Below are 12,524 nucleotides of genomic sequence, written 5' to 3'. Positions count from 1 at the left end.
ATTCAATTTAATAAAATTGTTCGTGCAAAAGTTTTTAATTGTGCAATGGAAACAAAAACTCACAGTCGTAGTAGGAAAAAAATTGGAATTTAAATTTTGAAAAAAACTTTAATTTAATTTTAATTTAATTTTAATTAAAATTTTATAAAAACAGCAACTTTTTTTTGTTAATTAAACCGATTAAACGATACGTAGCTCGTTCGCATTTTAGTCCAAATCCTTACAATAATCAAGAAATTAGGTATATATATATATCATTTATTAGTTATAGATAAATTCAACTTTCGACTCTTACGGTGCATATAACAACTATTTGAGATTGGAATTTTTTATTGAGTTTTTTAGGAGACCAGTGAGGCAAGGCGCGCAAATTTAAGTCTAACTTGGTTTAGGAGAAAGCCTGAAATTTGCCACGCTTTCGAAAAAATCAACTGGTGTATGTATTTTTTTTAAGTGTCAAAGTTTTAATATCATAAAATCATCAACTTTATTTGAAATGCATTTTTTTGTTTATTTATTTCTACAAATGATTAATTTTTAATTATTGATGGGGTCTGTGTGGTGGCACAGATCGAAATGCGTATGGCAAAGCAAGAATGCCGATGAGAGATGTCAGATGTTGGAGATGATGAATGAATGTGATTTTTTTTTTTATTCTTATTCTTATTTTATGATGTTAAATTTTGCAAATTGCTTTAGCAATAGGGATTTAAGAATATATATTTTTTTTAAATTTTAAATGTAACATAATTAAAGCTTTGTTCTTAAACAAAATAATTCATGAAAAATGATTTTGTTTATAACTTTTAACGCTAAACTACAACGGCTAGTCATACATAATTTTAAATTTAATATATTTATATGAAATTGTTCATCAATCACATCTAAACAATTACTTTTATTTAAACACATCAAAAATACACAAATATAACATCAACTTGGCAAACACGATCGACTTACCTAAAAGAGGTACTGCATCGGATGTGGCCGGCATTGTTTCTGCCACCATGTTTAGAAAGACAGTCAACGAAAGCAAAATCGTAACGCCTGGAAGAAAGATAAAGAAATATATATGAAATAATTTAGTGAAACTCTGAAATAATCAATAAAGCATATATAAGAATATGAAGATGATCAACAAACATAGTTGAAATATGACACTGCGAACGTCGGCTCTATTGTGCTCTCTCCTGCGTTTAGAGTAGGTCTCCGAGCTCTGTTGCGTCAATAAAAAGCAGTATAGAGCCTACTTTATTTGAAACATTACACTTAATAATAAATTTAAAATTAAATTTAAAAATACAGCAAATGAATTTCTTAATAAAGCTCCCAAAAAAAAAAAATGCGAATATATAAGTCCAGTACGGCTTGGGGTCAGTTGGTTAAGGAGCGCTGACTCTGAACTTCAAATTTGGCAAGTCATGAGTTCGATAGTTTAAAATTCTCCTAGTTGGGCCTTTAGGCGCACAATAGATCTTTCAGGTCGGGGTGCTTCAATAGCCTATTACTTAAATAAATAAATAAAATAAATAAAAGGTCTGCCTAACCATCACACTAAGACAAATTGACGAATGCATGTTAAAGTAGAAGATGCGTAGCTTAAGTATATAATAAGTCCCTGCAATGATGTTCAAAAATATATATTCTATTTGCAGGACGAATGCCGGATATTCAATGAACTTATCATTAAAAAATAACTAAAGCAAAATATCTCTTATGTTTCTATCTGGCTCTATCAAATAATCAATAAAAATTATATGCAGCAACCAGTACGGACTAAGAATATTGGAGTGAATGATCTCTTCCAATTATTTTGTCACGCGCATATCCTAAGAGTATTCGCCCTATTAATAACTGTCTTTTAAGGTTGTAATCCGGTAATGCTTTGAATCAACTCTATATGTAATTTTTTGTGTGATATATTATTGAGCAACATTTTTCTAAAAGCTCTCTTAAAACTTTCAAAAGCTTTCAAAAGCACACTAAAAGCTCTTTCACATTTATTAAGTAACTTAAGTCAATGGAAACGACAAATTCTAGTAAATTACTTAAGTAACTTACAAAGTAAGCAGTGGAAACATTGGTATTAGCCACGTTTAGTGATGCGGAAACCCGTTTTACAAGTGCTCATTGTAAAGTAGATCCCGTTTTCTAATGTGTCGGGAAACTAGTAGGTGTGATATTATAGCATTCGCTCAAAGTCGTAAAGCTTCTTCTGCCTTGCTTCACTAGATTAAACGCTGTAATGGCTGAATTAAAAGTCAGAAACTCTGCGTGTCTGTTATTGTATAACCTAGGGGAGGGGGGGGGGGGGCGGGGTATTAGCATTTGGAGAAGATAATTTATATACTTTAGCTAAATAAATTTCAGTCACAATTCCAAAAATTTACAATTCTGAACCCCATTTAACAGCAGTATTGGAAAATGGAGTTTAATTTCTGAGTATGGTATATTTGCTATCTGGCCTTTAATTAATTTATCTGTTTTTTTTTTCAAATTTTATTAAATTTTAATTGTGTTGAAAAATATCTATGGTGGATAGGCGGGTGGTAGCATAAAATGTTCACCAAACTGGGTGACATCAAACTTAGCTATATCTCGGAATACAATAACTAATTTCCTACGTCGCTTATATACGATTTAATTAGTTGCATTTATTTACCATTTATTTGAGGTTAAAGAGTGTTTTATGTATTTAAAGTGTAAAATGGTGAAAATAGTTTTTATAAATTGTGGTTGGATTTTTTTTTTTGTTTTTTTTTTTTGAAATTCAATTATTTTAATTGCAACTTGATGATGTCACTAATTGAACCATTGAATGGTGGCCTTTATTGCCACACAATAAAGCTAAACAAATATTATTTTACTATTTTGCGAAATATTTGATTGTTTATTGTTTCACAGCCGAACAGAACAATTATTAAACAGTAAAACAGTAGAAATAAGTTTCGACTATCGTAATTAACTTAGTTAAATTAAAATTGTATGCAAACCACTTATTTAATTGCATGGGCTGTACAGTGTACACGGTGCACTTCTCAAATACTTAATAATACAAACTAAATGCATTTTAACAATTGACTTTGAATTGGTACTGAGCAAATTAACCACAATGTCCTTGTAAACCAAGTTTCCCTGCAAACACGTATAATTTCACATCAGATCAATTGCTAGTGGGTTTCGAGTAGCATTACGAGCACTACGAGCACTACGAGCACTGCTAGCACTATTAGTCCTATTGGTCCTGTTGGTTCTATTGGCGCTACTGGCAGCTACTCTTAATGGTACATACAATATGTATGCGAAGTAGAAGGAGTATTGCAGTTCTCTAGTAGAATTTGCAGTTAAAATTGTTGTAGTGGGCAAGGTCTGCAGTCATTGTGCTACCATGGACCTTCATTCAGATTGTGTAAGCTTTGCAAATACAATGAATTCAATGCGATTCTGTGGCACAAAAATTCAATTTTATTTATTTTAATTCAATTAAATTCATATTTTATCCTTTTGTGTCCTCAGAATTTACTATTTGTGGACTTGTATTGCAGGAAGTGTTTCTAACATAGGCGTGTGTTGCACTAAAGGCGACTACATTGTGGTCTAGAAATGTATTTGTAAGTAAATTTAAAAGTAACTCCTTCGTATATTTGCATGACTACTCCTTCATGTACTTGAAGCATTTAAAATGAAAATATTTATAAATTTTAAAAAATTTACCTGAAATATAAAAGAATTTTTAAGAATTCTTTTTTAAGAACGTATTTAAAACATGTTTATATACTTAAGAGGACGAGAAATTAAAAAAATAATAGAAGCCAGAGAGTTCCACATTTGAAAAAAAATTCTTAGTCAAAAGAGAAATAGAATTTTATTATATTATTTATATATTTCTATTTGAGCCCGTGCACTTGAGCACTTTTACACTTTCTTAACTCGAGGTATTTTCAAAACCCCTCTTTTCGCCTTGACTGGATTATTGTTTATTACTTCATCAGACTAAGCAATAATTAACTTCAGATCTGCATACCTCCCCAAGGAGCCTATAACCATTCGGAGATTTGACAACGCGGTGTTGGTTAGTCTGTCAGTATTCGCAAATAATTTCAGGGCTCTATCCTTTATGTATTTTTTGATGGGATCAATCTTGTAGTTCCTGAGGATGTCATTCATCCTAATGTACCATGGAACTTTGAAAAGTCTTCTCAGAGCCTGACTTTGTGCATTTTCTAGCTGGCGAATAGTAGTGTTTGAAGCTTTGCTTAACGCTACGCAACCATATATAGAGCCATCTTCTACAATAATTAAGGTAATTTAACTATTAAATTAGAAAATTAAAACTTATTACTCAAATTTAAAACTTTCTACACTAGAGCTGGGTATATGCCAGAGCAAAAAACTGAAGTGTGTGTTTGAAGAAAATTTTTTATATGATGTTCATATCTAAACAAATCGATATTAATTTAAATGAAAACTGAATAAGAAATTTAAGGTAACTATATTAAATAGATGCTCATCAGTAGAAAGTAAAATCATTTATGAAAATCAGTGTTGCCAATGTCATTGAAAGAAAAGGATTTACATCAAGTGTTTGCATTTCTACTGAAATTATTGCATTTCTCCTATTATAAGTTTACATAAAAATAATTTGTTATAAAATATTAATATAAAATAAGCTTCGATCTCGACATGAACTCAGAGTTGCTTTCAACTATTGATCAACAGTTAGATGTCTATTAGACTCAGCGGTGTTTCATCTCCAGAGTGTTGTAATGAAACTCCTCAAACAAAGAGGTGTTTATAACTTTTGGGTTAATCAATTTCATCACCCTTCTTTTTAGTGAATCCATTTTGTCTATCAATAGTGGTTTTATTGAAGTTAAAAACAAAGCTTTTCTTAACTGAATTTCAATACATAATACGAATGAAACCGTAGGAAGAATGCTTGAGGTTATGGAAATGATTTTTCTTAGATCTATAATGGAATTTATTCCTTAAAATATTATTATTGATGAAAACAATATAATAATATTATAAAAACATTTATGACACTACTACGCTTAGTAATATTATAATTTTGAGATAATTTCCTTATTTTGCAAATTTTCTAAAAAAAATTTCCTAATGCAATTATGTATAGAATTTTATATATAATAGTAATTTGTTAATCGGAAATGTCTTAAAACTTTATGTTTGTGTTCTAAGAAGATTAGTTAGTACGAGCAAACTTTGTAATGTTCTACTTGAAATGAATGAAATTATCCTATCAACACTTAAATCTAAAATCCATTGTAATTATTTTATGCCATCATCTGTAGTAATATGTCGCCTTTGGCTTATTCCAAACAAAGCTTTGAAACTCAAGTGGACAAACCTAAATATGATGCCTTGATAACCAGTGCTATTTTGCATATATACATGCCTTGTGAATTTTAGATTTGCAATAACTTGTGAATTTAACGCACAGGATAAATTGTGAAGTTGTGTCCTTAGATTCTCTAGATACTCACGTACACAATCAGCCACAAACAATCGAAATATGAATGCTGAAGTTCACATATGTAATATGTCAAGAAGGCCAGTGGCTTGCTTATTACGGTACTATTACAAACTGTAGAGGATTAATAAACCTATTATATATATTGTAACAAAATTTACATTAAGCAAATGCGAAGGACTTGAGGAGCAAAGTACTTATACGCAAACAATAAAGGTAATATTCATAACGTACGAAAACAATAATTAGTAACAAACAATTGTCAATTAGTCCGTTGAAATGGAAACAGCATTGTAATTAATTTCTCACATTTTAACTGAGAATTTCAATAACAAATAACCTGTAATAAACGGTCGAATGTGCAATTAAGGCTAAAGGATCTAATAGATAAACATGCTACGGCACTCAGTGCATGGTGCAATAATGAATGCGATTTGGGTGCAGTCTTTAATACCAGCCATTTCAATGCAATTAAATTGGAATTTTGAGGAAATTATTTCTGAGTTAAACGAGATTTTAGTGAATAAACTAATAAAATGTTTTACTTTATATTAGATGATTTTCGTTTAATACTTTTTATATATATTAATGATTAATACTTGGCTTTAAAGGAATTTGTTTCTCTAGTTTAAAAATGTAAGTTTGAACTTGTGTGTCTGCGCAGAGACACAATATGCTTAACATACAAATCAAACTGCCTTGTTACAAGTAACTAATTCGACCATTCTTTGTATACTTATTACCCATTTGAACCGGAAACTCATCCACTCAAATGGAATGCTTTCGTGCATTTAAATGGAATCTGTTCCAGAACTGCATCTACTAGAAGCGCACATCCAACTCTGATAACCTCAAGTCTTCCCACTTCGAGTATTAAGATGACTTTTTGTTATTCCTAACACGAAGTTATTTTAATAAGCGTCATAATCTTCCGGCTAATATTATTTACACAATGCAATTTTCCATCGATCTACTTAATAATATGTTGCACAATTCCTGTGCCTCTATCTAGACGACATTGTCCGCATTTTGCATGTGATACATTTGTGTACAATGTGGTTGGTACACATTAGATCAAACTGGTCGCAAGACAGAAAGGCCTTAGCCTAACCCATAAACTATAACATTACATTATAATGTGATTACAACAACCCCTTGCATAGAGTTTACTTGGAGTCAATTATTACTACCTAACCAGAGCATCATACTTTCTTTCCTTCACTTATTTACAAATTTGGCTTAGATTAATTTCTTGTCTAAATACTAAGCCTTCTGTATTGTAATGTCTGCATTTCTCTTGATAACTAAAATAGGGTTTCAGTTTCGGACCTTAACGGGCTTATAGCTAAAATTTTGCATTCCGAAAAGGTGGTATTAGAAACCCTCATTGAGGTTTCTTTTATGTCCCTAATTGGGAATAAAAAAAAACCACACGGATGTTTTTTAAGGTTAAGGTTTTTCTCTGTAAACTAATAAATATATATAGTCGAGCATTTTTAAATGACGGAAATGTTTAAATTCTGGACATTTCCTGTGCGTACATAATTAATATTTTTAATGATAAAATATAAAAATATAAACTTCAATGTTTAAAGTTAGTTTAGTGGCGAGGCTTTTTTTTTGTTAATTATAACTTAAATTATTCTTTTCTATTTTTTTTATTTCCTCTGAAAACTTTATACAAATATTTGTTTTCTAGTTGAATAAAATTTATTTCAGATCCATTTACTGCAGAAAACTTAGGGAAATTCTTTGAGACGTAAGGACACTCAAGCAAATCGTAATGCTTAACAGGATTTTCATGAAATTTAATACATTTTTTTTTTTTTTGTGTTGGATATTTCTTGAGTCATAATTATTTGTTCTGTTTGTAGGGTTGTAGGGTTGTAGGGTGAATAACTGAGTGAAACAATATTTTGTTTAACGACTTCTGGAACTTAGCAAAAATTTGCATAAACACTCGTCTTTGCTGCTGCTACCACAACTACTGGCGCAGCTACTGGCACTGACTTTGAACACTTTTATGAAAATTGCACACTTGAAAATTGTTTTTGAAAGCGGAATTCAATCAACAAAATTTTCCCCACCCACCGCAACTTTTTATCCAAGTTCCAACTTCCATTTAACTTGAAAATGCAAGCAACAGAACGCAGTTTGTGAGTGTGAGTGTGCGTTCCTTCCACACAAATTATAGAAAAAATGTTCACTGAGAACTGCAGTAACATCAATGCAGCAGCTTGTCTATACGCTGTTACGCTGCTACGCCGTTATGCTTGGGAAAGGCACAAAAAGTTTACGATAAATATCTGGGAAAATTACTTAGTGAAAAAGTGAGAAGCAACCATTTTGGCTAAGTACTAAAAAATGAGAAAACGAAATGCTAAACAAAAACCCCACAAAAAATATCAAAAAAAAAGAAACAAAAAAAAATTACAATCAAAAGCAAAAATGCGTTTCGCATAGTTCACTTCCTCAACAGCGATTATTATCGACATTTTAAACGTCGTCGCCGACAGCGGCAGCAACAGCGTCATCAACAGCAGCAAGAAATTTTTTTAATTCTTACATTTTTTTGTTTTTTCGATCAAAGCTTTTGCTGCATTAGTGTTAGTGTTGGTTTCTTTAAACTCCCAGCGGGACTTTCAGCGCTGAGGGAATCGATTCCCTCAGCGCTGAATGGTAATGCCTAGCGCTGATTATTCAAATGAAACTCCTAATTACTTTAACACGTGCATGTCATTGCGGGCAAGCGCTGAATCGTTCGATTACCTTTTCAAATTTGTAATGCAACATTTCAGCGCTGACATGTTCGCTTACTTTTTCGAATTTGTAATGCAACATATCAGCGCTGACATGTTAGCTTACCTTTTCGAATTTGTAATGCAACATATCAGCGCTGACATGTTCGCTTACCTTTTAAATTTTACCTATGTTATTGATTTTTAAATAAAATACTATAAATTTTTTTGGATAAATTATATTTTATATTTATGTTTTATAAAATTAAAATATTAATATTTACATAAAAAAATATAACATATATATATGAATATTTTTCTGTGAAATTGTTACTAAAACCTTGAAGAGATTTCCAGACTCGACTCGATCACTTGTTCCGGCTTACCATCTGTACTTAAAGCATCTGTAAATACAAAAGTATGTTATTGTATACGCTAAAGTTAATTATGTACAATATACCATACCAAAAAGTGCTGCTGTCACATTCTCTAACGCTCTTAAGGACTTCTTGCCTTGGGTACCATTCTCCAAAATTCCACGAAATCTTTCGCGTAATTGGTTGTTTTTTAATAACGCGTCTCATTGATGCAGTCTATAAATAACGTAATAGATGAAAAGAAATGTATGAATTAATAAAATTGTTACATGTGAATATATTAATAAGTTGAAATTGAAAGTAAGAAACATATATAATTTAACTTACAACTACTTCAACGGCAGTGATTTCTTCATTAAATTGAATTAAATCCTCCTCAGTTTGAATTATAAAATTTTCCAATTGAAACAGCTGACTACATTTTACCCCTTGCTTTAGAATGACTCGTTCTTGACGCAGTAGCATCTACATAATACAAAACAAAAATTTCAATTATCATTTTAAATATATTTACTTAATTTTGTATATACTTACAGTGAGTTTATGATAAATTCACAAATTATATTTTATTTATATTTTTAGATTTTATTTTGATTTTAAAAATTAAAAATTGTTCACTGCACGCACTTCACTAAAATCAAAAGCAGACTAAATGTATACAATGTAGGCAAAACAAGAAATTCTTAATACTCCTTTGCTTTTCTTCTTCATTCTTTTATAATTTCAACCCCGAAATTGCCTATGTCGAACACAAATGTCGAAAACAAAGAAAAATAAAAACGAAGAGCTATTACCTCCTCGCTTACTTTTTCAGCGCTGGCATAATGGTGCCGCTGGGCTGTTACTGCCGTTGTTGTTGTTGTTTTTGTTGTTGTTGTAGTTCTTGTGGTTGTTTTTGGTAAAAATGACAGCGAAATTTTAAATATTGCAACGTCAAGAGCCGCACAGCATTTAGAAGTTCTTAGCAAATACTTTTGCAGAGTGCCACTTAAGTTGTTTGTGTTAAGAAAATTTGCTGTATGCTGTCGAACAAAGGGTATACGTGCGCATGTATGTGTTAGTGTGTGGGTGTACTTACCCAGCGGGACTTTCAGCGCTGAGGGAATCGATTCCCTCAGCGCTGAATGGTAATGCCTAGCGCTGATTATTCAAATGAAACTCCTAATTACTTTAACACGTGCATGTCATTGCGGGCAAGCGCTGAATCGTTCGATTACCTTTTCGAATTTGTAATGCAACATATCAGCGCTGACATGTTCGCTTACTTTTTCGAATTTGTAATGCAACATATCAGCGCTGACATGTTAGCTTACCTTTTCGAATTTGTAATGCAACATATCAGCGCTGATATGTTCGCTTAAATTTTCAATTTTACCTATGCTATTGATTTTTAAATAAAATACTATAAATTTTTTTGAATAAATTATATTTTATATTTATGTTTTATACAATTAAAATATTAATATTTACATAAAAAAATGTAACATACTTATATAGATGAATATTTTTCTGGAAATTGTTACTAACACCTTGAAGAGATTTCCAGACTCGACTCGATCACTTGTTCCGGCTTACCATCTGTACTTAAAGCATCTGTAAATACAAAAGTATGTTATTGTATACGCTAAAGTTAATTATGTACAATATACCATACCAAAAAGTGCTGCTGTCACATTCTCTAATGCTCTTAAGAACTTCTTGCCTTGGGTACCATTCTCCAAAATTCCAGGAAATTTTTCGCGTAATTGATTGTTTTTTAATAACGCGTCTCATTGATGCAGTCTATAAATAACGTAATAGATGAAAAGAAATGTATGAATTAGTAAAATTGTTACATGTGAATATATTAATAAGTTGACATTGAAAGTAAAAAACAAATATAATTTAACTTACAACTACTTCAACGGCAGTGATTTCTTCATTAAATTGAATTAAATCCTCCTCAGTTTGAATTGTAAAATTTTCCAATTGAAACAGCTGACTACATGACTACAGCTGATTACCTCTTGCTTTAGAATGACTGCATTCGCAGCACATTGGTCAATTAATCGTTCTTGACGCAGTAGCTTCTACATAATACAAAACAAAAATTACAATTATCATTTTAAATATATTTACTTAATTTTGCATATACTTACAGTGAGTTTATGTGAAATTACAAATTATATTTTATTTATATTTTTGTTTTTTATTTGATTTTAAAAATTAAAAATTGTTCACTGTTCGCACTTCACTAAAATCAAAAGCAGACTAAATGTATACAATGTAGGCAAAACAAGAAATTCTTAACTCATATGCTTTTCTTCTTCATTCTTTTATAATTTCAACCCCGAAATTGCCTATGTCAAACACAAATGTCGAAAACAAAGAAAAATAAAAACGAAGAGCTATTACCTCCTCGCTTACTTTTTCAGCGCTGGCATAATGGTGCCGCTGGGTAACTGCCTAGCATGTGTGTGTTGAGTGGGTATATCGCGCATTTGTGTTAGCGTTGACGAACAGTATTTGTTTTTGACTTTTTTCACTCCAACATAAACTATGTTGTTGGTGTGTATGTATGTAAATTATTGTGGTTGTGTTCCTTTGCCGCTGCTGCTTGTATTTGCGCTTGGCAAGTGGATTTAAATTAATGTTGTTATAGTTTGTTTGTTTGTTTTTGTCGTGCTTAATGTCAATGCACACTCAGATTCTCAACCATAACAGTACAGTACAGTACGTATTGCAGCATTTAATAACATGTATTAGCTTCGTGTATGTACACACATACAAGTATACCATAAAAGTCTACATATGCTGCTATGTTAATGCAACATTTTTACTTTGCATTCGTAAGACGCCAAAAATAAAAAAAAAAGCAGAGTTTACACATAGCATTAGGCAAATATGCTGCAAGCTGCATTTTAGTACCGCAAAATTACTATGCTTTTTTGTAGTTTTTTTTTGTGCGTTGAATATTTTTATTTTTCAATTTTTTATTTTTTTAATGCTTAAAAGTAAGGTTTCTGTTGGAAAGTAGTTACGCTTGGTTTACACAAATAATTAGTTGCATGCCTTTTTCTGAATTAAAATATATATCGGATGATAATTTTTCTAAACTTCTAAGAGTTTTTCTAAATGTTTACTATTAAATTTAATAATGATTAATTCTATTTAATTGCTTATTTTGAAAAGTTAATAAGAGAAAATAAGTGAAAAGTAAATAACAGCGTCAAAGAGTCCGGTAGTCCCTGAGCTCAGTATGAGTGCATGAGTAATTCATGGAAACAACACTAGGTGTATGCAGTCATTGGCAAATCGTGATACTAGTATCAAGATTAAATATGCATTCACACGATATGTTAATTTTCAATTGTTTTACCTACACTTACGTGAATATATAGTGCATTGCAATATAAGCAAAATAGACATACTAGTCTTTACTTTTTTACTGTTATTTATGTGTTATTTTATAATTTCAAATGATAATGAGAAAAGTATGTATATTAGATAATATATGCTCGTGAGGTTTCACAAGGAGAATACGGTACGGATGTATAAGGCGTAGCAGAAACTTTAAAAGCGCTGAATAATCGCAAAGATAAAAATAAATAAAAATCTGTTACTGAGACCTATACTCTTCAATTGATTTAAAAGTCATTAACACATGTAATAAATTAGTAACAAATAAATCTGGATTAATATAAATTAAATTATGCCGTATTTATTAATTGGGGGATAATTTACGATAGCGTTCTCAAGAAGTTTAAGAAGCTTATCCTAATTGGGTATATTAATTTAAGCTCTAAAGAAAGTTAAATTTTTATTTTAGTTAATTATTTACTTTTCTATTCAGGAACTTAAATTCAAGTAAGATATACTAAGTATTTCACTTTTCTCCAACACAGCTGCATATCAACTATTAAAATGTAAGTCTAATAT

The 12,524-nt window shown here is 30.9% G+C and overlaps 1 protein-coding gene across 1 annotated transcript in view; it reads right to left on the bottom strand.

Moving 5' to 3' along the window:
- The window catches only part of LOC119687570 (neuronal acetylcholine receptor subunit alpha-7-like), a 67,401-nt gene that overhangs the window by 31,884 nt on the left and 22,993 nt on the right, over window positions 1-12,524 (bottom strand). The window contains exon 4 of the mRNA XM_038101920.1: window positions 961-1,047. Coding sequence (XP_037957848.1) covers window positions 961-1,047 — 87 coding nt within the window. The remainder of the gene's footprint in view (window positions 1-960; window positions 1,048-12,524) is intronic.

This window comes from Teleopsis dalmanni, chromosome X (assembly GCF_002237135.1).
Source record: "Teleopsis dalmanni isolate 2A chromosome X, ASM223713v2, whole genome shotgun sequence".
Lineage (NCBI taxonomy): Eukaryota > Metazoa > Arthropoda > Insecta > Diptera > Diopsidae > Teleopsis > Teleopsis dalmanni.
The sequence above is the reverse complement of the archived record's forward strand: the minus strand, read 5'-3'. Positions and strand labels throughout refer to the sequence as shown.